At 41.5% G+C, this 26,287-nt stretch overlaps 1 protein-coding gene across 12 annotated transcripts in view; it reads right to left on the bottom strand.

The window, feature by feature from the left end:
• The window catches only part of KMT2C (lysine methyltransferase 2C), a 188,848-nt gene that overhangs the window by 110,160 nt on the left and 52,401 nt on the right, over positions 1-26,287 (bottom strand). For all 12 annotated transcript variants that reach the window (XM_063416028.1, XM_063416057.1, XM_063416045.1 and 9 more), the window contains 4 exons: positions 18,348-18,486; positions 5,253-5,459; positions 1,834-1,973; positions 147-256 (listed from right to left, as the gene is read on the bottom strand). In XM_063416028.1, the coding sequence (XP_063272098.1) occupies positions 147-256; positions 1,834-1,973; positions 5,253-5,459; positions 18,348-18,486 (596 nt within the window). The remainder of the gene's footprint in view (positions 1-146; positions 257-1,833; positions 1,974-5,252; positions 5,460-18,347; positions 18,487-26,287) is intronic.

Below are 26,287 nucleotides of genomic sequence, written 5' to 3'. Positions count from 1 at the left end.
CTGCCCAAGGAAACCTTACTTTAAATGGGAACTCAGAGATCCATACCTGGATATTTTTAGTCACACTTTGTACTGCATTTGTCTTTTTATCAGCTCTACCCATCCAGTTTTGTTAGAGACTTGAGCAGCCAAGTGTTTTTACTCACTTCTGTGCTCCCTGAGACAACAGCTTTGTCCACGTTGAGCGATACCTGCTCCTCAGTCTGGCAGACTCCCACGGACCACTCCGCACAGCGGTGATGAGCCCAGCAGTGACCTGCAGAGAGGGAAAGGGCAGGGTTGGACAGCTCTGCCAGGCACCTCCTCCAAGGATGGAACTCAGCTCTGCCCGTAAATGCTTGCCAGGAAAAAACAGAGAAGTCTTCTCTCCCTTTTCTATCTTGTTGCAACACTGGAACCCCGTATTATCATGCAGTGAATATATTGCAGTTACTGTCAGACACTAAAAACGCTGCAGTTTTCTTTTATATACAACACATCTCTTATATCTGTTTATTTGTAATCATAGCACTGGGGTGCACAGCATTCTCTGACTTTGATTCTACCCTCAATGCTTGTGTGACAGACACAGAGTTCCATTTCACTTATATTTCACTGCAGATAACATTTCCCTGGGTTTGTACTCCTAAGTTACGATTCCCAAGGATTGGCTATCTCTATGTTCATGTAGAATATGCTCATATGATACTTTAGGAGTCTACACAAAGTATTTAAAAGCTCAAAATATAGCATGAACAGAAACTCCTATAAATGACTGAGAAAATGGTGTCAATACAACAAACACAGTATAGACACATACCTATAACAAAAAAAAATCAGAATTTGTAGAATTCAACAGGTAACTCTTACAAGAAGTTCCCAATTCAGTTCTGGGAAAAACAACACAAATGATGCATACCTCCAAAGGAATGCTCTGTCAGCTTTACACAAGAATTAGAAATGATGGTTTACACTAGCTGTTGAAATTAGGTATCAGCCAATTTAGTAATTCAAGTTACAGAAAAAAAATCCCAAAAACCTCTATATGGCTTTGAGAAGAGTAACTTACAAATAATAACAACACTAAAAATGTAGACTGATAAATCTACACCCAGCCATCTACACACAATATAGTAAAACTATTTAAACAAAACCATTGGATTTTATTTTTTTTCTTTTCATCAGACCTTGAAATAAGTTTCCACACTCATTGAAAGAGTGACATTTTTGTCACTACGTAAATATATTTCCATTTTTTGGAACAAAATATATGAATGGACTACTGGCATCAAAGCGTTTGGACAGAGATGCCTTCTGAAAAACTAATTAATAACTCAATTAATAGAAAAGTGCAACTGAAATGAAAGAGCAGATGATAAACCAGACATTTTCCTGACAGAAAACCTGCAGATTGTGGAAACATACATGTGCATTATGCCTCTACTGCTCTAATGATGCTGCTCTTTTAAATCTTCTGTTCCATTGTTTCCAGTAACATTTGCAGCAGGTAATGTCATAGGATTAAGATTTTTTAGAATTATATTAAGCTGTGCCTCATTCCTTTTCCCTTTTCTCCCTGAAACAGAATCATTGTACTGAAGGTATTACTAACTGAACACCAGTTCAGCAGCAGATTATAAATTATAAATTACAAATCTTACAAAGCTGAGGATTCTCTTTTCTGAAGAGAAGACTACAAAAATATAACCTGACATGGGCAAAAGCTACCAAAGCACCCTGAAAGACTTGACAAACACCACAGCACAAAAAACCAACAGCTGCAAAATTTCACTTCATGTGGCTACTGTACTGCTACTGGGCAGGGAGAAAAAAGAGGAAAACAATGGATCTTACCTGTTGGCTCAAATAAGGCTTGAACATCAATGTCATCTGGTAAGCCAACTAAACTGAGTTCATCCCAGAATTTGACAACCTGATCGTCAGAAGCAGTTTGGGTGCTTACACTTGTACATGATGCTATACTCGATCGAGATCTGTACCAGGAAGCAGAAAAACAATCTTAGAAGTGACCACATTCTTTGTTCAATCAGCAGGATATTCACAAATGATCCAAAACTCATGGCAAGTAGGTAAATTTTTTTCCTAATATGATAAAATATAAACCAACACGAACAAACGTCTTCCTTATATTTTATCCCAACACTTTCCCCAGTAAGAGTTTCCAGTTAAAGCTCCTATTCAGTAAACAAGCCTGCTCTCTTCCAGTTCTTCAGGATACACACGCTTCTCTAATTTTGATTCTGTTTGATAATAAAACTTGCCCAACCCTTGGAATTGAGAATGAGGTAACAACATTCACAGGTGAGGTGCCTATAAAAAATATATACAGCTATGAGGGGAAGGTAGAAGAAAGACCAGGATTTCAAAATCTGTTTGGAAATAAACATCTTTATACAATGCCATCAAATGTTAAAAACAACAACAACAACAAAATGTGGGGGTGAGGTGGAGGAAAGGAGGGGGAGAGATTAAAAAATGCAGTGATGTAAAGACTACTATACTGTACTAGTTTACAACCTTATTAATTTGTTCCCCAAATTCTAATCTCAACAGAAAACAATTCACACAACTCAGATTACTCCATGTAAAAAAACCAGAAGCGATAACTCTGCCTTTATTTCCTGCAGGCTAAAGAATATCTGGGACATCTAAGGGTGTGCATTTAGGCCTACTGATAAGAGACCTGATCACTGATGCCTCAACAATTGGGAGGAAAGGTGGTGCTGCATTTTCCATTAAGGTTCTTTGAACTTGAATACTCTCTGCTATTAATAAGTCAATTGCATGCACTTGTCAGCAGATACAGTGACAACTGGAATTTTAACCTGTGATAACTCTTGCTTTCCTGAAAGCCATGCTTTACTTCAGCCATTACATGCATGAGTACATTTAAAAACCCCTTACTTTATGGGGAAAAGAGTAACATCTCTCTTGCATCACCCAAGAAATCTTAAAAGTTTTCTACTCTTACATGGTATCTTCATGACTTGTGTAATTTAAATAAGCATCTACCCCAAAACCTATTAACTCTGACACAATCAACATTTAAAACCTCCTTAACAAACACTATGTTCTGTTGGACAGAACTGGTTCCTGAACACCATTCATGTTCACTGGAATTACAGAATGGTTTGGGTTAGAAAGGATCTTGTTCCAAGCCTCCTACAATGGGCAGGGACATCTTCCACTGTCCCAGGTTGCTCTAAGCCCTGTCCAACCTGCTCTTGAACACTTCCAGAGATGGAGCATCCACAACTATTCTGGGCAGCCAGTGCCAGTGCTTCACCCCCGTGACAGTGCAGCCTCCTCTAACACCAAACTGCTACTCACAACACCGAAGCTTAAACAATCTTTAAGAAAAACTAAATCCCACCTGACAAGGCATTTTCGTATAAAAAAAACTTTCTCACAATATCAAACAAATCCATTTACAGAACTTCTCAATTTACTCTGCAATCCTGCCCTGCACAGGAACACTTTCAAAAGACTCCTCTGAAAATAACACATATTACAGAATACAGCCTGGGATGAGAGTGTTACTTTCATTAGCTTTAAGAAAAGCCACTTTTCTATACCAGCATTACACAATGTGCACTTTTCTACCACCAGCATGATGACAGAAATGTACAAATTGCACCCAAGCAACCTCAGTGAGGGTGGAACACTCTGAGCAGCTTCTGCAGCAGCAGCACAGCCAGGGACGGGTCTGACCCCGGGGAGTCTGGCAGAGCCAGAGCTGCCTCCCTCATTGCTTCCCTCCCCGGATGGCAGCCGATCCCCCAGTGCCTGGTCTGTGCACCGCCCACAGCTCCACATCATCACCCACCCCACCATCACCCCACCATCACCCTGCTCTCCCCACACCACCACCGCCCTGGATCACAGCCCTGCATCCCTGCCCCACACCACCACTGCCCTGGATCACAGCCCTGCATCCCTGCCCCACACCACCACTGCCCTGGATCACAGCCCTGCATCCCTGCCCCACACCACCACTGCCCTGGATCACAGCCCTGCATCCCTGCCCCACACCACCACAGCCCTGGATCACAGCCCTGCATCCCTGCCCCACACCACCACAGCCCTGCATCCCTGCCCCACACCACCACAGCCCTGGATCACAGCCCTGCATCATCACCCCAACCTGAACCCCACACCCCTGTCCCACACCACCACTGCCCCACACCACCCGCGGTCCTGGATCACCATCCCACCCTCGATCCCTCAATCACCACCCCACAGCACTGTTACCACATCACCACCCTCAACCACGCATCACTGCCCCACATCACCCACACCACCCCTGACCCTGCACCATCCACATTGTCCTCAACCCAACACTGCCCACGGCTCCACATCACCACAGCGCCCTCAAACCTGCAGCACCCACAGCCCCACAGCACCCTCAACCCCTCAGCACCCGCAGCCCCTCATGGCCCATCCTGTAGCTGTGGCCTGTAGCCCTGCATCGCCGCTGGCCCCCTTCCTGTTTCTCTAGGGCTGCAGCCCCTGTGTCACGCAGACAGCACCGAGTGACCCCACATTCACCATCAACCGTGAATGAACCCCAGTCAACACAAGGCCCTGGGGACAGGAGCCCCGTGCCCATACAGACGTGGCTCTGCTCATTCTCATCCCAGTGCCCTTGTCAGACACACCACGTACTGACAAACAACAGTGCGGGGCCACGTATGCCTCTGCCATCTCTCCCAATCAGAGAGGCCCGGGAACCATAACCAAACCTCCCTGTGTGGGAGAGCTGCCAGCAAACCCCACTCCTGCAGGGCAGGAGCCACTGCCATGTGCCCTCAACAGCACCGGCACCGAGAGCCAGCGCTGGAGGGCAAGAGGAGAGGCTCTAACCAGGTGGGCAGAGGTGCCCACTATTCCAGAACACATTAAGTGTCAAAACTCCATCCTCTTCCACCCTTCATGTGCACTTTTACTTCAGCATCACAAGTAGATCTGTGCTTTACAGCAGCTATGTCTCTTTTCTGCGTTCTTCCAGAGTGAAGGTTCTCACTTGGGGAAGAAACAAACCCATTTTTAAAAAGCAGAAGAGACAGCCACTGCTATACATTCACATGTTGGTTGCTCTGGGGTTCTCTTTTTAGTTAAGTTTTTGTATGTGTTGATTTTCCTCACAAACATTTATTAATATTAAAACCTCACATTACACAAATACAAGTTAAACACTTCCTGAATTTTGTGCAAAATAGAAGTTCCATATATTTTCTGCAGAACAGACTTACTTCTTCTGGCCTCTCTGTTTGCGCGGCACTGAGTTTTGCCTTGGAGTTCTCTCACAGGCTCCATCGGTGCTGTCGCTGGCTTCACTCTTATTTAAAGGCTGGTTTTTCCACGGGATAACATACCCAGGAGTGGGACCGAATTGTTTTAAGTCTCCTTGTCCTAATGAGCTCCGTTCTCCACAGTAACAAAAGGCGCAGAGTTGTTCGCTGTAAAAGGGAAGATCATTACTTCTTTATTAGGGGGTAAAAACCAGCAGAGGATACCCCATAAAAGAGTAAATTTCATGCTAATTTAACCCTTTATAACAAGACAATAAAAGCTCCCACGTGCTATCAGAATTCCGCATTCAGAAACACTATTTCCAGCTAATTAACAGTTACATTAAAAGAACTTTTTTCTGTTCACAAAACTGCCTGATTAACGAAGCAAACAACAACAAAAAATATTCATAGAAATATATGTAAATACAAAATAAATAAATAAAAATGAAAATTAAAAAATTAAAATTATTTGAATTTCCAAAATTCCGTGTGTCTAGACACATGCTTGCTAAAAGGTATCAAAATGTTACAGAACACAGAGAACATTACAACACATACACCTTTCTGGAAGCACATACAGCTTATGTCTAACACAAAGTGCAAACACTATACACTAAAAGGTTTACTAACATGGAGAAAAATGGAATAATGAGAAAACCACAGCAATGGCTGCAGTCACACATGCCAGAGCACACCACATAAACATATCCAACCATCTTCATTTACTTCAATATTTAAAAACAAAATTATGTCTAAAAGTTTTACTGGAGGAATTTTATATTTACAGAACTGTGACCGCTGCAATACCCTGTACCATTTGCAATTATGTTTTAACATGCACAACAGAGCGACAGGATTGAAATGACAGCTCTGACAGCACTCCTTGTGTCACATCATATGGAAGCTACTGAAAAATATTTCTATAATAAACATACCCACAAACTTAAAATGTGAACTTCTGCAACTAATGCAGTTTGCATTAAAGGAAGGCCATTTAACACTTTTTTTTTTTATGCTTAAATGAGCAATTCTGTTTTCTTCATATTTATGCCCCAAAGACCCCAAAAAGATGCCTCAGGGAATCAGGCACTTGGATAGAGCCTTGGTTATGCCTGGATTCCATTTAAATAGATTTCAGTGCATCTCCAAGGTGGCACATTTGGATTTGGGACACTCTGTGCTCTGTGAGTGAGAGGAGAGAAGTGAAGTGGGAGGAAGAGAAAACCTTAAGGCTAAACTGCTGTGAAATATTTACTAAATTCTGGGGGAGAAAATAAAGCCTCCTGTGCTTTTCAGCCTGGAGAGACAAGAGCAGCAACAGAAAAAAGTGAAAGTGGAAAAGGAAAGTTCCAGATCAGAACAGAACACCCTGAGAATCCAGCAATGCCACTGAGATTTGGTTTATCATACTCTGGGGTGGCTCCTTTTGCTCTCACCATAGAGCAACAATAGGAAGAAAGAAAAAGAAAGAAACCTGAACAGGTCTACTACTACTACTGGTAATACCAGTCAGATGCTAAGGAAGGGAGAAGCATATCATGAGCCCAAAATGAAGCCCAGAATGAAGCCAAATGCTTTTATTTATGGTTGATAGGTAGGACTGCACTTCCACATGCAGGTTGGTGGGCAGATAAAGTCAGTCCATGGTACTGAAATGACACCTTCCTGTGGTACTGCTAGGAAACATTTGTCCTCATGTCGTGGCCTCGGCTGCACATCCCTCACTGATCTGCCTCAACACAAAACCAGCAGGAGCCAGCACAAGCCCCAGAGCCGATGGCAAATGTCTGACATGTTCCAGAAATCTTTAGGAAAAGATATCTGAAGATGAAAAAAATCCAAAGAAAATATGGATAAAGGTAGTGTGAGAGCAGTGAAAAATGAATAGTTACCCTGAACAGTATATATGTCTATTTTATAGCTAGCTTTCAGTGTGATAGAGGAACAAATACACTATTATTTGTCTGTCAGTGACTGTAGCCACTGGACTGCCAGTGAAACCTGATCTGCCCTCACATGCAGAGTTCCTAAGCAGGGAAAGCAAAGCTATTTATGCTGGTTGAGACTAGGGAGACTTGCGAGGAGACTTAAGAGATTTAAACAGGCAACATCATGGTATATAAATTACACTAGTTACAAACACAAGATTATCCACAGTGGAATAAATAATTATTCATACATCCTGTTAGGACAGACTATCAGTGCTGATTAAAAGACTTGAGGATAATTACAAACAAATAAACGAAGTTCTTTATAATGGAGTCACGGCAAATATGCAATAATGTTAAGGTCTATAAAAGAGAAATATGAAACAGTAATTAAGAAAAAAAAATAAATGAACTTTTCAAGTGGTATTACTTGAAAAGGCATGCAGGAGTAATGCTGGTATTTCTGGAGCCTGTAAGGCAGCTCGGGCATCCCAACTTGCAGCAGTAGCTCTCTGCAGGCAGTGAAACAACAGGAGCAGTGAGTTTCACAGCTACTCTGCAGCGTGGTGCGGACAGCTGGGAAGCTGTCAGGAATCATATGGCCTGTGCTACTGCTCCTGCTTCAGCAGAGCTGGGAACGCAGCTGAACCACGGGGAGGGGCTGGGGCAGCCCTCACTGCAGGCTGGGAGCACACGGGTGCAGAGGTTAAAGGCAGGAGCGGCAGAACGTGCCCAGAGCACTGCCAGGACACTGCGGGGCTGAGATAGAGCGGAGAGATTACACAAAGGGGAAAAAAAGGTTTCACACTTTCCAGGGGAGAAAGCAGAGGGGCTTCAACTGTACCCACAGCCAGACACCCACAAACACTCAGTGAACTCCCAGCCTCTGCTGCGATGCTGGAGAGACCCTCTGCAGGAAAGCCACGCTCCTCTGCCTCCTGACATGCCACAGCTGCTGGCTTGTCAGGCCATACAAAGTGGCCAGTTCCATCACATTAGCCTTTTAGCTTAAAGTGCTCAGTAAATATTTTAAGTTATGTCTGTATGGGCAGAAGGTAGAGATTTTTTTTCCTATCATCTGAGGACTGCAGAAAGTACTTACAAATCTACTTTCCATATGTCAATATGCAATTAGAGGATCTAAATCTGTGATGCAAGAAGAGCTCTCATACTGAAGATAACGAAATAGAGATACTGGCAAATCTTAAGATCAAACCCTAGATCTGTTATCATAATTAACATATTTTAAGAACAGGATAATTCAAAATGGGATAAAAAGCAAGAGACGATGTGTCACAAATCTTTTTATAAGTTACTAAGAAAAAAGAGAAAGAAGAAGCTCATCAGTACTCCATTTGAGATACATCTTGGGTGCTCCAACCCAAAATCTAAGTTCATAATTATCTGTAACTTCAACTTAAATTACCTATTTTCCCATGACAAATGCTACTTTCTTATAAAGGTTTAAAGATCCAGAGGTGGCTTATTACCAGGAGGTGCTCCTATATCTCATCTCATGCCAGAGGGTTTCACAAATTTAAATGTACAGAAATTTCAATACATAACACTGAGGAAAAACTGTGTTCAGAATGAACCAGACATACTGAGTTTTGGGGATGCAGTAAGATGCAGAAAAGCTAGTCATGTCTGAAACTGATGTCTGTTCCCATCGAGCCATGGGAGGAGATCCAGATCCAGATCTCAGATCTTGCTTGAAGGATGCCCTTTCTAACAAGAAAGATGTTGATGCCATCACTCCTTCACAGCCATTCTCTTCTACAGGTTCTTATTTCATCAGGTCAGCGTCTCTTCCTCATGCAGAATTTACTCAACCCCCTGACAAGAATCTAAAGTGCTATAATCCTCCCCTGTCCACATCCTGACAAAGGATAACAAAATGCCCTGCAGCCACTTAATCCTGAAGGAAGGGAGACCAGTCACTATTTCCTCTACTAGACTGATGACAGTCATCAGGACTCATCCTAAAACACAGACTTTCCCATTGAAACAACTTCATTTCAACACATGCAGGATTGGGCAACTAATTGCACAATATTAAATCACAACCAGAGGAGGAGAAACATCTGGTTGCAAGTATTCAGTCAGAGAATTAAGGTAAAACTCAGAGTCCCTCAAACTTCTTTTTTACCAGAATTAAGCCTCAGCATCAGGATCACCAAGACCTGTAGTTGTACTCTCAGGAGTGAGCTCCTCCTGGATCCTTCTGAACTGGGCAATGGCACTGGGTTATCCTGTGTCAGCCAAGGCTCCTTGATAACAAGCAATTGTGCAGACTGGCTCATGGAAACGTGTTTTGTTTGCTCACAGATGTGCTCTGGTGCCCACGTGAGCACTGTGCAGCTTCTGGAAATCTTCAGATGTGTCCACGGGAGGTTGTGTGACCCTCAACAGTATCTCACTCTCACTCTCCTGCCTGTTTTTCACACATGGGGAGCATGCACCACAAGCTGCAGTGATATGGGCACTGCCATGCCCCCACACCACGTATACAGCTGGGGGAATAGATCCTCCTTCCTCATTCTCACAGAAATGACTTCTTTCCACATCCCCAGGGCCCCCACACAGCCGAATGCCAGGCAAGACAGCGAGTGGCCTGTGCTGAGCATGTCTGTCAGTGAGATGCTTGAAGTTATCCAAGGCTTTCAGTACTCAATGGTGAGGGTGGCAGGCTGAAGGAAACCCTGCAGCTGTCTGTTCTGCACAGAGGTGTTAAAGGTGCTCTTCTTTCAGGAGAGCCTGCACAGGGGAGTCCAAGCATCACGTGGAGATAAAGGGGAGAATTGTCAACAGCAGGAGAAATTCAAACTCTTGCATTCAGCTTGAAGGATGCTCGCCTCGTAACTTTTCTGAAATCCCTCCCAGCCTACTCTAGGGCTGGTAATACCAAAGGAGTTTTGCTGTGCATTCACCTTTTCCAATTAATCACATTTAAACCAGGTTTAAACAGGAAAAAACAATAGATTATTCTATTTGAGAAAATGCAAGACATAGCAACTCCAGTGAGATCCAGTAGCTATAGCCATTGCCTCAACATTAAACACTTGCAGATTGTCACTACTGCTATTTGCCATGATAACAAGTGCACTAAAGTTAAAAAGTAATCCAACTCTAAAAGCATAAAGATCTCTTTCATTCAAGGTTTGGGTTGAAAAAGAAAGCAAAGAGGGTATCATGTGACTTTTGCTATGAATTTGCTTTTAAAGGAATTATGCAATAATTTTCCTCAATGACTGGAAATGCCTTCAGGATGTCTTTTTCACACTCTCCTTCTTACAGGAATTTACAGTGTTTTTAGCATCTATTTTTCACAATTAAAATTAAGCTCAACACAGTGAAATGGAGTATTTGGGAGCAGAACAGAACTTCAGAGCATCGTTTGTACTAATTACTGAAGCAGACTGATGAGAATTGGCCTTGAGAATTCTTCTTCCACCTAACCCTGTTAGTAGTTTTAACATATGCTAAAAGGCTAAATTAAATGCTACAGGGGACCTACTATTTATTTAGCTCTGCCAAGTTGTGCTAATGCACAAAACACCTTTGCTCTCATTTCATGTTGTTATTTAAAGAGTAAAGTGTTTTTCTCCTTAGTGAAGATCCACCATTGTATCATTTATGTAAATTCAAATCAATACCTGCAAGCTGCATTTTAAGTGAAAAAAAAATCCCATTTCTGACTTGAAACAATACTGGGGATCACCATCAGTGTGAGTTCAAATATATGTGAAATATTCGCAGAGGTAAAGTTACTCTCAAACTCAGATTGAGATGAAGCTTTTCAGCATCGTCTAAATACTCTGTAAGTATCTGGACCTCAATAATAATGAAGCTTGAAAGGAAACTACTGAAGAAACCTCATTAGGTGAGGCATAACAGTTTCACATTGATACAGGACTAACAACCCCATAAATCAACCTTCTGAATGAAGGATACTAAGGACAGATAAGGATGGAAAGGGCAAATAGAGACAGCACAAAGAGAAAGAAGCAAAAAATCTCTGCTAAAAGCTGTATTTTAGGGTTTGACACACAATCTCTTTCTGACAGGTAACTGAATCACAGAACAACCTGAAATTGTGAAGTGGTTTGACACTATTATACTATTATAGAGATTTGAGTTTGAAGTAAGTATTTAATTTATGCACCATAATTCTTAAAAAAAAAAAAAAGGAAGCAGGACAGAGTTTCTATGAACTTCAAGTGAAGCATTTTAAAAGTTTATACAAAGCAATTAAACTGCATTAGACAGTAACTGCTTTCCAATTTCTTCAAACAGCACAGTTGGAGTTCTACAGCCATATAATCAACTTAATGATACTCTTTACATTTGAAAGAAAGAAAACATTACCCTCCAAACACAACCAAAACAACACATCTTACTGACATTTTGAAATTTAGAAAATACGTTCTTATTCACCACAAATTGTGTCAGCTTTAAACAAATATTTTAAACTCAGGGTTCAACATATCCTAGATGCAAGAGGAGTTACCAGAATGCCAACCCTGAAAAAAGTGAATTTAGAGGTCTAATTCAAGGTCCTCTAGATAATTCCTTAAGGTCTATGTGAACTGACCTGTGCTCTCAAATAACAATCCCCAACAGAATGCAATTGATTGTACTTGAAAAGTGGCAATTCATGCAATTATGAGGATTATCTTCACTTCTGAAGGATAAAAGTCAAAGACTAAGAAGTCCTGTAGCCTCAACTTTCAGGATGCACCTGTGCCCAGAAAGTATTGTCTGTGTAAGCCAAATTCTCTCTCTTGGTAATTAAAATACAATACACAGAATGGTTTGGGTTGGAGGAACCCTTAAACATCATCTCTTTCATGAACTCGCCCAGTCTGCTCTTGACCACATCTAAAGTTTCAGCAAACCACATCCTTTGGCAAGGATGTCACTCTAAACAACTCTCTGCTGTACAATCACCTCCTTTTATTTTGCATCTGACCCTTGAAAGTTTCACTTGATGACCCTCAATTTCTTGCATTAAAAGAAAGTAAACAGTCAGGATACCACCACCTTCCCCACTCCATCTATGATTCTGAAGCTTCTTATCTTCCTTCTCCAACATCTTTTACAGACTGAAGGGTCCTGAATTATTTAACTGGAATTTATTTCAGATCTTTGATCAACCCTTTTGTTTTTCTGAGAATAGTTTTAAGTTTCACTATATTAATTTCCGAAGTTACAGATGGACTTTCTGTAACCCTACGAAAATTAGTCCGGACTCCTTCCTCTAAATGCTTCTATGCTCACCAAGTAGAGCCCATGTGCTTCAGAAGAGCTTTTGCACATTGAAGCTACAAGCACAAAGATTCTCTCTTGGCTGAACAAAGTCCAATCTCTCTCCGTCCCCACGTGAAAGCAGACTCCATCTGCACCATCCATTCCCTGTGAATGAACATCCTTCTGGCAAAGGCCAGAGACACTCACAGGGATCATCTCTGCAATTACAGCTCTGAGGTGCTCAAAGTCCAGATTTTACCATTTCAATTATTGTCCTTTCCATCAGCTTCGGTATGGAAGCAAGGCAGGAATGCAGGGCACAACACAGTTTGCTGTGCGAGGGAAATGGAAGGTGCTGGAGAAATGGGACTACGGACTATGGGAAACAACACAGATCACACAGACAGCAGAAGGAAGCAAGAGGAAAACAGTCACAACTGACAAGAAAATGAAAAAGAAAATGGATAAAGGGGTGAGCAGAAGTACCATGTAACAAACACCTGTCTAGAAGTCACTGGGAATGGATGGAAGGAAACTGCTCATCAGGCAAACAGACAAAAAAGAATAAACCTCAACTAAGTGAACCCTGAAACAATGATTAAAACTGATGAGCAGTTTAGAATTAGCGAAGAGAATGGGAATATGAGCATTCAACAACATAAGAAAACCAAGGAGGCTGGCAAAGAAAGCTGAAGGCAAAAAAACCCAAATGGAAGAGGTGATATTTGGAAGGAATGAGAGCAAACACTGTATTCACTCAACACTGGAATGGAAGATCCCAGACTATTAAAACTGTCTGTGAATATCCTGTATCTGTGGAACCCCTGACAAAGCAGGCATCCCATGCTGTAATGAGTACTGCCCTCAGCCCTTCAGGCATGACAGACAGACTGCCATCTCCCAGAGGACAGAATACCTGTCCAGGCATCACTGACCTGCCAGTGCTCAGCCTGCTGCTCACCAGTGCAGGCCTTGTAGGCAGCAGGGCAGACCCAGGTGGAGACAAGCAGCCTTAGGATGAGGATGAGACAGAAAAACTGCCTAAGAACATCTGTGAGAGTCCAGAAACCTGGAGCATCTGTGAGCACCTGGGCTGGAGACATTTCATGGTTTCTGTGGTTGGACCATCCTACAGAACAGATTAAATCATGGAGCAAAGGTCTGTGCAGCTTAAAAACCCAGCCACAAATGTCATTGATTATGGTGTCAAATCCCACGAGGCACAAGTCCTACATGAGAGGATGGCCACAATGGCAATTGTTCAGCCTAAGCAAAAGGCAGGATTTTGGCTGCCTGTTAAACCCTTCCTTGGCCCTATTTGTGTGACACGCCTTCTGTGCTCTGAGAAAGACACAGACCATCTGGAGAAAACTCAAACCAGCAAGAAGGATCTGAGCTCAAGAAAACATCATCTACAAAGAAAGCAGGAACAAATTTGGGATTTCTGTTACGAGGTAAAGCATGCTGGGGAAATAAATGAGAGACTTTTGCACAAAGCTGTCCTCCATTATCCTTGGCAGATGGTACGAGTAGTAATGGAATAAACCCAGAATGAGGAGAGTGTGGGTTAGATGTGAGGAAAGTGGTTCCAACAGTAAAAACAAAGAAGAGATGGAAGGGACTGTTTAGGGAAGATAGGGAGTTTTTATTACTGGAAGATTTAAGAGCAGTTTATGTAAGCTTGTGTCAGGAACGACAGCTGTAGATAACTGCCTTGGAAAAGGAGGTGAACAAGATGAGTTCCAAAGGTCCTTCCTGCCCTATAAATCCAAGGCAAAGTGGCTTCAAAAATGATTCGTCACAGAACCCTCCTTGAGACCATTTCCCTAATAATGCATGAAACAAACAGGATATAAAACCAGTAAATATTTAACTTTTTTCTCATTTTTCAGTGTGTGGTCCTAGTCTTTAGTTGTGCCCTGCTAGCCAAATCAGTAATTTCACTCTGGATTAGATTGGTCATTAATATAATGCTCAAGTAGTACTTCACTTTGGAAGAGAAAGGAATGGCATGTCCTCTTTCCAGATGTAAATCACTGGCTTCACAGGAAGATTCCATAAATGCTTATATGGATCTAGAGCTGGAAATGTAAAGGCAAAACTCTGCAATGACTTCAAATGCCCTGTGTCATGCATAAGGCCCATTCTCTGCAAAACAATTCTTGGAGAAAAAACATTCACGTAGAATTACAAACTGCAACACAGTACACGTTCATGTAAAGAAATAATCCATTTCAAAATTAATCTTCATACTGGTATCTCCTCAAAACATGTGCTTGACTTTACAACTTCAACAAATTTCTGAACATAATTTAATATTATATCTTTTATCTAACCTCCTCCTGCCTAGAGATCTAGCTTTTCCTTCCATCACTGCAGTATTCTGTCCAGACTGTCTATTCTCTGTCACTCCACAATTTCTTTTTCCACTGAGTTGCTCTGAGTGTTACAAATTTTGTAATGTGCTTTAAGATTATTAAAAAAAATAGAGGAACAAAGATAAAGAAGTTCACTACTACTTTTTCACTATTTTCTTTGTTCACACAATTTACAGATGTTCACCAACCGCTTCTTTTTGATGGCATAAAGCACCCAAGCCCTCCATCTCCACACTCCAGATTTTATCTTAGCAGCAGCAGCAGCGGAATAACAGGGAATGGCGCAATTGGTCTGGAATGAAAATTATTTGCTTTGTCCAATTACAAGTGAAGCAAGAAAGAAGGAAGGTGTTTTGCCAGTTCTTTGGTGTTGGGTTTTTTTTTTGGTAGTTTTAGCAACAATCTCTCAAGAGCAGATATTTAAGCAGGCCAAAACACCAAAATCAAAAAGAGCTGTGTGAAAACCTCAGCTTCTACTTATTTAAGAATGTTCAGTCTTCATGATCATGGCAAAAGGACTGAAAACACGCAATTAATGCGATTCACAGTCTCCGAGAGCAGACAGAACGTAAAATGAATCAAAAGGTGTTTTGTTCTTCTATGAAATTGTGTTTCTAGGCCATTCTCGTTAGGTTTTAATGCCAGGGGTTGCCAGTGTGGGGAACAGAGGAGGAAGGTGGCAGTGGCTGAGCTCGGAGTCGCAGCCGGCTCCTGGCTCGCTGCCCTCCCCAAGGGCTGCACTTCCCCTGCTCTCTGCAGGCAGCACCAACCAGGCAGCAGATCCCTTGGGAAGGAGCTGGATTCCACTCCTGGCCTGACAGAAGCTTCTCACAAGGCTTATAAAGAGAAAAAAAAGGGGACAACCAAAGGAAAAGGCTCCCAAAGCCGTGACACTCATGATATATAGGAGCTGGCAGTGTTACTCCTGCCACTGCCAGGCTTGGGAGTTTATCTTTGCTTGATGTTATTGCCCCTCCCCACATGTGGTCAATAATTCACTCACTCCTTTCAAGCACATGCCTCATCCCTTTCAGCCTCCCTACCCCAGGCTCAGACTCTTTATTTTAATGGGGTTTTAACACATTGCTTTCTGAGCACTAATCCTGAACCTGTTGTTTAATTCCCTGCCCCAATCCCACTCGCTTGGTTTCCCATATCCCATCTCAGGAAGGTTCCAAAATTTACCAGCCCTCTCACCTTTCTCTTGAATGTTTTTATTCAGCTGCAGTCTCGAGAAGGATCCAGAGAAAAATAGCACACAAGTCAAGCTCTGGCTAATCTCTCAGCTACTGAAATCCTCATCCTAGTTTTGACATGTCCTACTATGTTAAGATCACTGCTTTTCAGTAGCAAATTATTTAATTTTTTCATGGAAAATACTTTATTTTACACCTTGTGTCCTGTGCTTCTCTATTTCATTTATCTTCACTACCAGAGACAGAAACACAGAATTGTCTTAACTCTGAAAAAAGCAATGCTCCACCTACACCTGTAGCTAATTCTCAGGGAGGCTTTGATTCTTTTCTGTCTTTTAGGCAATTTCTGCTCTGTCTGCTATGACATACTCTCATAATTCTCCTGTGTCTAACATACCTAAAGCTATTTTTAAATATACAAATCCTTCCATTTTATTGGAAAGTGAAAGTTACTTATATTATAAAACAGAAAAACTTACCAAGAAAGAGATAAAGCTGGTAATTATGAATTATCTGGAAATCAACTTTAAAACTACTTCCCCAAGTTACAGTTTTAAGGCACAGGGGAGTCACAATTTATCCTAAATCTTGATACATTTCCTCCAATCATTACACAACCATTATCAGTGTCTGTTATCTCACACACTGCATTTTCTCCTAAGAAAACAGAGTCAAGCCCCCAGAATTCAGTCCTCCAACCCCTGAGTGACACAATGTCAGTGGCAGCACTACACAGACAATGACACAAACGATTGATCAAAAGTCACAGATCAGAAGAGGCTTTCTTCAACACTCACTTCCACACAAAACCCTTCCTCAGAAAACCTTTTTCCACTGTTATGAGGACATCAATGACTTCTGCAACTAAGCCCCATTCTAAGTTTGAAATCAAGATTACCTGGGGTCAGAGAAACCCTCTGATTCCCAATTAACAGTTTCATATCTCCTCAATACATTTCTTTCCAAAATGTCAGAGAGAGTCTGATCACTATTATTTTAATTAAAAATTAATAGTACTCAGCTTTTTAATGCTTTGATCAGCCAAAGCAATGAGCACATAATAGCCATTCCATCCTGACTGATCAAAGTCAACATTTTCAGTTGGAAGGAAGAATAAGTTGAGGGCAAATAAGGGCTGGCTCAGAACCAGGCCAAAGTTTTTTCATGAGACTGTTGTCCAGCTTTTAAGAAACAAGTCTATGGCTATGAAAAGTGCTGTAATCAAATATTCATGATAACAGCAAAAAAGTAACCTTGAGAAGAACGGAGAATGGATGAAACAGCACTAAAATTTTTGCAAATGATCCAAACCAGGGTCAAATAATGAAGCAGAGCAGCTGCTCAGTTCAAGTTGCTCTACAAATTCAATGCAATTTAATCTCAGCCTTGGAAAATTCCATCAAGAACAGAAATTTTTACATATTTCACTCAGGTATATGCACAAGAAGTATTCAACTGAATTTTCTGTAAGAAGGAAAGTAGCTCTTGAAATCTAAGAAGTTTGTGAGCATGTAAAACATGAAAATTATATATGCATCAAGTAGATTAAGTAATTTTTTGTGCATGGAAAATACGCTTTGTGTTGGATTAGGAGGAAGAAAATGATGACGACAGTTCTCTCCAAGTCTGTCAAAATATAATTACACCTGTAACTGTCTGGTAGCTGGTAACAGCACATTCTGCAGCAGGAGAGACCTGCTACTGGGTTAGGAGCTGTTATCAGAGCTTCACCAGAGAAGCTCTGCTAGAACTGTGAAACCAGAACACACTACAGACAGTGTGTTCTGGTTTCCTTCACATAACATAATTAATACTTTCACTGCTTTCAGGCTAATTTGTATTACTAAAAAGTTTAAAAAATACAGATGTTATTTTCTCTGTTATAAATTCCAAAACAAGAAAGAACAGAGTAGATATGACAAGAGATTTGGTTTACTTTGTTCCTGAAAATACACTCAACACAAGCCGAAACATCAAAAATAACTTTATACAAATTTGCAAGTACACCATTTCCTACACAGCAGGAAAACTTCAGGAATCACATTTTATCTCCTATCACTTATGCCTCCTTTAATTTACCCAGCCAATACTCAAGGCTTTCCCAGAGCAGTGTGGGGACAGCACTCAGGGAACGTGCTTGTCACCTCGATCTCCGCGGACGCCAATTAAGGCACCAGTCCCAGGCACTTCAAAGCAGCAGCAGCGAGTCCCAGCCCTGTGCCCCGAGCACTCTGCAGCCCAGAGCCCCAGCCCTGCCCTGCCCTGCCCCAGCAGCCGCCTCCTCCTTGCCCTCTCCCTCACCTGCTCTTGGCTTCCACGCCCACGGAGGCGGTGGAGCTCGCCGACTCCTCGGACACCGAGTGCTGAAGGACTGGTGTTAGCTGCTTGCTGCTCTCCACTTCCGTCTGGGCATCCTCTTCTGCAGACTGCTCTTTGACTTCTGGGTAAAGAAACATGAAAAGAGAAATTATTGAATGTTTTATCTGCATCTGGAGCTTTCCCTTGTGCTGCAAACGTCCATTTTATTTATAGACAGGTTAAGCCATGTAAGTATCTTCTGCCACACAACAAAATCAAAAGAATAGGAAATTATCACATCTAGCTCTTAACATGAAACTGGATGCTTACAACATTTATTTCCATAGCACAAAGCACCACTGTGAACTAAAGCTCTTCAACAGCAATAAGGAATGGGGTGAAGGGGAGAGCTGTTCAATGACAAACCTCACACAAGGTTGGAGTTTTAGACATTTCCATTCTCCCCACATCTCCCATGCACCTGCTGTGTCAGCCCTGAACAAAAATCACCGTGAGCATGCTGATCTGGTGTGTATTAAACATTTTTCCTCCTCTATTACCTTTAACATTGTTCAATTCCCTGCACAAATTCAATGCTGCTTACACTAACTATGCTGGCACAGGGTTGAGGAGGTGAAGATGAGGGACATGGTTTATGCCAGCTTAAACTTCATTTTGAACTGAAGGAACATATAATTTTTAGCATGTGTTTACATTATCTTAGCTGTTAGACAGAAAAATATATACACCTACAGCTGACAGTGCTAGATTTGATGAGAAAGTTTGGTTTTGCTCTAAAACATGAAATACGGAGTTGCCACTGTCCGTGCAACTTTAAACCCTCTTCCCAATCATTTCCCCCTTTGCTTGGAGTGAGTCAGGGATTTACCAGAAGGACACAGCAAAGTGCTGTTCCAAGTGCACCAGAATGCACAGGAACAAGGTTCAAGGCTGTACAGCAACAGAATTTGGTGTTTCTGCACTCCTCTGTACTTTGATTTTGAAACCTAAGCAACATAAAACCCACAGGGCTCTGACAGATGTGCTCTGGCATATCCAGTTTAAGATGTGTGTGCCTCATCCTGCCTGTGCCCATGGCTTCTAGGGCTGTCTCACAGCAGTGCCAGAAGAAGTTCCACTTCAGAATTCCCAGTAAATACAAGTTTGAGCTCAGAGGCCAGTGCACACAGCTCTTGCAAAGAAGTCTAGTTAGAGTAAAGCAGCAGATTATTTAGAAAATTTCAGCAGAGGATACATTCACATTTTTCAAAAAATTAGTGCACAACATGTCAAAATATAATTAAATATTGCAAAGGATAAATGACAAGTGGAGAAATGAAAGGGTAGAAGAATCTGCGGCATGGGTGGGCACGCATAAAAACCTGCTACAAGCTTTAATCTTATAAATAAAACCAAGAAAAGAGAAGAAAAAGTCTCAGAACATAAAACTGTGCAGCTTGATCTGAAATACTGAAATCATATGCCTGCAACAGCACATGGAAAATGGGAAATCTGTCTTGTTTCATGCACAGAGATTGAGGGAAGATTTTTCTTTAACCTAAAGTGAACTCATTTAGGGAGACAATGTATGACACTTACAACCCTCAGCGAACACCTCTAAAACATAGTGAAGAGAAACACAACATCAAGGAAAAAAAAAATTCCTGTTCATGACTGGGTATTCCAAGTATGTATCTGAGCTGGTGTAAATTGAAACTGCTTCAGGTAAATCCCTCAGTAACATACATCTGAAATGTTTTTTGGACACCTGAAACATCCAAAAGTGACTATCTGTCCAAAATCCAAATGGCTTGTGTTAGACCCCTTTCACCAACCTATTCTGAAAAAACATGCTGGCTGATTATTTAACACTAAATAAATATCCTCTTGGGACTACATCCCTTGTAACAGTACAGAAAACAAAACAAAATAAACCCAAACCCCACACCCTCCATTTTTGGCACTTGTGAACAAACATCCCTGGATGTTTCCTGGATGAAGATTCCCAAACCAGGCGATGTCCAGCGGAGCCATTCAGAGCGGTCTGCGGTGCGTTTCCAAGTGTGTTGGACCCTAAGGACAATCTTGTGCCACCAATTCCCAAATTTCTAAATGCAACCTCAATGAAGAGAGCAAAACATAAACACCTAGAAGACAGGCAGACACCAAAGCACTCAGAACAAAACCCACAACACAGCCCGAGACAACCACGCCTGAAGTGCTCCAGAAGACCACCGGAAACCCTGGCCTTGCTCCGATCCATCTTGGCAACTTTCTTTAACCTAGTTCAACTGTGCACAAGGAACTCTGTCTTTATTGTGTGCCTGCTGAAACTCTCAATCAAGTAAAGGAAAAAAGCCATTCACTCTCTGCCAGCTTTCCTCTCATTACCATCACTGGGCACCCAGCACACTGGGAAGGCGAAGCTCAGGGGCACTCACAACTCACTCCCAGGAACTCTGGGCTGTGTGAGAAGACACAGATTGTTTCACTACACATGACAACTATATGAGCTTACATCCTTATGGTGCATTTCCCCTGCTGTTTGCTTCTCCAGAGAAGGAGGGACCCAAATTATACTAAATGAGACAAACAACATCTCAGTTGCTGTCTCTGCAATAAAGCAAACTGTGCCTCAATATGCCATTGGAAGACTGAAAACATGGTGCTCACTAAATAGCATGAAAGTAGTATTTACTTGAGGAAAAAAAAAAACTTTGTGAAAGTTTTCCTGCAGAAGATTAAGGAAGAACAGGAGCACTGCATTTCATGAGTCAAATTCCTAGGAGATGGATCCCAACACCAGCCTGGCAAGGGGACATCTCAGATACACCTCAGAGATGTTCTTGGATGCACCTGGCACAGCATATTTAATGAACATCACCAGATTTGGGTATGGCATTTTACTTTGAAGCTACTGGGAATGAAGGATCCACGGATGATTAATAAATGTGAAGCTCATTTGCAGTTTCATATATAATGCTTTATTTGCATCCTCTTTTCATGATTGTTTCTGGCACAATGAAGGTCTTGCTTATGCATAGTGAGTTGGGGGGGGACTGAGATTTAAAAAACCTACTTGTACAATTCCCCAATGTCTCCAGGCTACTTTTTAATGTCATTATCCTTTACTAAAACTTTAGGAAAATACTAGAAAACACTGCAGTTAAAATTTTACTATTTGAACACAATTACATCCATAGTTCTTTCTCATCTGGCTGTTGAGGACAGAAAAGCTTTCTTTTCCTACTAAAAGAAACACCTCAAAAGTACAAGGACTAAAGTTCCTGTCCATATGGGCCATCAAAAGGCTTGAGACTTCCACACACTTTACAGCTTGGGTAACTCACAGAATCATACCTGGCTGAGGTTTGAAGGCAGCCCTGGCACCTTGTCCAAACCCCTGCTCAAGCAGGGCCACCACAGCCAGCTGCCCACATGGTTTTTGAGCATCTCCAAGGATGGAGATATGAAATGCAAGGGGAAAAAATTAAATTGTCTAACATTAACAAGGGATAGTTAAGCAGAGAAGTCACTGGGACTGGTAAGATTTACAGCATGTGTATTGCATTCCTCTTTAATTAACACTTCCACCACATTTGCTTCAGTAATATGTGGTGAAACGACAGTCCTTAGCTTTTATACTATTCAAGTTGTAACTTAGATTTTTTCAAATGAGAAGAAAAACATTTTACAGAGGTTCAAAGATTTCTTCTCTTATTATATTTATTCCCCTTTATAGAGGAGAATGCAGAGAACACTCAAAATATCAAACAGCACATAGCACCCCCACTTGATTATGTAGAGTACCCACCTTCCTAAGAGTATCTGTTCTCCTTATTTCCCTGTCTAATGTAGAGATTTACAGCATTCTGAGTAATAATTGGTAATTTCCTGTTTTCCTGCTCTATCTTCAGACCCCTTGGAAACCTCTCCCCATGTGAGACACAGGTGGGACATTCAAACTCACAAGGGAATCACTCTTTTGGTGAAAAGCAGGAGACTGGGGATAGCTGGGATTTTATTACATGATCACAGCTTTCTTTGGGGATGTGATAAAGCAACATCAACTTAAGATCTAAAATGTTCTTTTGTTACAAACAATCCTTTTCTGTTTTCTCACAATCACAAGGCCCTATTCTACAAGCTACTGGGCAAACATAAAGGAAAATAAGGAAATGTATGTGTGGACTCTGCTGTGGGAATCAGGCAAAGGACAGACAGCATATCCAAAAGGTTTTCCTTTAAATACTCAGAAACTACCTGTCAAGTCAAAACCTAAAAAGCATAAGAGTTCTACCAGAAAAAAAAATCTTTAAAATATTATAATATTCATTATGAAGTGACACTTAAAAAAAACCAAACAAAACCCAAAGAGCTGTCATAAACATAATATTAATATTTTACTACTAAATTAATACTTAGATGCAACAGGTTGACTGTTTAACCACTTTACTTCATTGCCAGACCTACTGACCAGGCAGGCAATGAAGCACATGCCGTGAGCTTCCAGAACTTTCACTAAGAGCAGAAATATTGCAGACCGGGAAATACCAAGATCACCAAACACAGCTGGGACACCCCAGGGGTCTCAGCTGTTGCCTACCAAGATGTTCTGTGAGACAGAGAAATGAGCTTTTGAAGGCAGGCACAGCTATTTTTGCACAAGGGAGATAGATAGTGCTGTGTCAGGAAACAGCCAATGGGACCAAGTGCTTTACACACCCCATAGGGGTCTGCAAAACTACAAACAACACCAAAATGCAGTACTTTTGACAGGTAAAAACCAGGTCAGTGTAGCAACAATATGAAAAGAAACCTTAACAAGGGAATACAAACTATGAATTTAAAATGCCTACCTGTCCTGGTTTTGGTTAGCACAGTTAATTTTCTTTTTAGTACTGGGTGCAGTGCTGTGTTTTGGATTTAGGATGAGATTTAATTTTGGTAACACACTGATGTTTTAGTTGTTGCTGAACAGTGCCTACTCTAAAGAAAGGACTCTTCAGTTTGCCATGCTCTGCAGCAAACAGGTGCAAAAAGGAGCCAGGAGAGAGCATGGCCAGAGGGATTCTCCACACCATAGAACACCACGTCCAGCAGATCACAGAATGGTTTGAATTGAAAGGGACCTTAAAGATCATCAAGCTTCGACCTCCTGCCAAGGGCAGGGACACCTTTCACCAGACCAGGTTGCTCAGAGCCCCATCCAACCCATCCTTAAACACTTAAAGGGATGGGGCAGCCACAGCTTCTCTGGTCTACCTGTGCAGGTGCTCACCACTGTTCTAACCTCAGCCCAGGGATTTTACCTTTTTCCAATTCTCCTCCCCATCCCAGTGGGGCAGGGAGTGAGGGGGCACCTGTGTGGTACTCAGCAGACAGCTGGGATAAACCTTGACACTACCCAGTATTGTAATTACCAGGTTTCACTCACTGTCCCTGTTTAGGAACAAAACAAGTTTCCACTACTCACAGGTCATAATTCTGTCACTGCTTGGGATACAATCTGACAGCAACATCACCTCCTCTGCCAGTGTCTGAGGAAGTCACCTGCAGAGATCTCTTAGGGGCAGAAATATTTCATAATGATCTGAAAGAGGGTGGTTTTAGATTATCAATAGAAAAGAATTCTTCCTGTGAGGGTGAGACCTTGCACGGGCTGCCCAGAGAAGCTGTGGATGCCCCATCCCTGGAAGTGCTCAAGGCCAGGTTGGATGGGGCTTTAAGAAATGTGGCTTAAGAGTCCCTGTCCATGTCAGGGGGGCTGGAAGTGGATGATCTTTAAGGTCCTTTCCAATCCAAACTATTCTGTAATTCTCTGATTTACTTACTGCAAGAGGTGTTTGATGGAGATGAGAAGAAAACCTGCAGTTATTCTTGTTCTGTACATTCCACTGGATATTTTGATACTTTTCATTCAAATGAGCTTTTAAGTGCTCTTAACTGTTAAATCCATTTCATACAGAAAATATCTGCAAATGTTGCATTAGTTATAAAATAAAACAAGATTCTCAATGTAAGACCATTTAAACTGTAATTTTGGTCACCCAAAAAACATGGAACCGTATTACAGATAACCATAACACGGAACCTCCATGACTGAGGAACTTCCTAAGCTAGGAGTGGTATTCAACAGCACTCATCTCATTGTTTTTCCACTTATTTGTTTAGGTCTTTTTGAAAGCCATGTCAAGTTGTTCATGCCCAAAGCATCCAGGAACAATGAATTCTGTAATTGCAGTAGATGCTGAGTGCAAATGCACCTGCCCTTGCACTCTCTGAACATCACCTGGTGTCCCCTAATTTTTGTGTTGCACAACAGAATGAATCACTGTGCCCTGTCCATTTTCTCCCTAGCACTCATCATTTTTTGGGCCCTATTACATTCCTCCCCAGTGAAATCACTTCAGATTGAAGGCTTTTACCTTAACTGATCCCCACACAGAAGCTATCACTTACTTCTTGTCATACTTGTTGGCCTTTCCTGTACTTTCCCACTTACAGCTCATCCTTTTGGAGAAGGGAAAGCAGAGCTGCACGTGGCATTTAACATGCCAAGGATTTATAAAGCAACAGTAGAAAGAGAAAAAAAACCCTTGCTGATGCTTTATTCTGCTTATCCCTTTGCCAGTAATTCCTAGAATTTCTTTCTCTCTTTGACTTATGAAAGCTTCAGCAATTCTCAAAAGAACTGAAGCACCACTTGCTCAGGTAGCAAAAGCTATTAGAGAGTGATTTTTGTTTACATAAAAGCAGGATGCTATTTCTGCCCTGCATGTTCTTCCACATGAACCACTACTGAATTAAGAGTAATTTAATTTTCTATGGTCACTCTTCAGTGCCTTGCAAGTGGGCACCTCTCTTACTATGCTAAATAATTCATTTTACCCACTACATTCTTCCCCTTTGAACCTGACCCAGAAAAGGGCTACCAGGGTAGGTGTTTGTGGGATTCCAACCACAAACCAGCCTGGTTTATACTGTGATTTGAATTCATCAGCACTGAATTTCTGTTCTACTTCTTTTACCAAACTGAATCAGAGTCAGCCTCAACACAGCATTACTGTAACAAAAATTAAGACAGGTCCACAAAATTAGCAAGCAGGTCCTGCTCATGGCAGAAGGAACAAGATGATCTTTGAGGTCCCTTCCAATCCAGACCATTCTGTGATTCTATGAACTAAAACATGCACAGAGCAGCCCTTTTTCCTGAGAAGAGGAGAAGAGCATACAGCACACAGAGCACACACAACTATTTCAATGTATTTGACTGGTAATGGCCATGCAGATCTTCCATCACATCACTAATGACACAGCAGCAGAGTTAAACATCAAGGTAATAGAGACGTGGAAAATTCTAAAATTCTAAATTTCAAAACCTGTGCGATTATGTTTAACAAAGCACAGTTTGATACCAAAACTGCAAAACCACCATTGAATAAATAAGTAAAACCAAAAAGAAGTTGCATTTCAAAAAAAAACCCCTCCAGAACGAAAAACTCAGCAAGGTTTAAACTGATTTGGAAGTAACAGATTCCACCAGCTCTCAAAACACCTGAGACAGAAATATCAGTCAGAAGGCAAAAAAATTGGATTTTTCTAAATGGCCTATTTTAAGCATGCATGATGATAAATGGTATTATTGAGTAAGCCTGTAATGGTTTAAAGGCAATTATCAAGTAACCTCCTCTTTGGTTTGTTTTCCTCATTACAAACAAATTACCAGAACATAAAGCAAAAATAATAAGATGTTTATAATAATTACAACAACATACTTCAGTTCTGCTAATTTTCCCAATGGCTGAGCAGGTAGAAGTAAGCAGAATAAGAAAGAAGAAATTACTCCTTTTCTAACGAGTACGTAGAATATTAATTGCCTTAAAAATATTCAAGTGCATTTCTAAGTGTGTATTTGCCACAAATATATAAGGCCAAGTTTA

This window comes from Prinia subflava, chromosome 1 (assembly GCF_021018805.1).
Source record: "Prinia subflava isolate CZ2003 ecotype Zambia chromosome 1, Cam_Psub_1.2, whole genome shotgun sequence".
Classification (NCBI taxonomy): domain Eukaryota; kingdom Metazoa; phylum Chordata; class Aves; order Passeriformes; family Cisticolidae; genus Prinia; species Prinia subflava.
The sequence above is the reverse complement of the archived record's forward strand: the minus strand, read 5'-3'. Positions and strand labels throughout refer to the sequence as shown.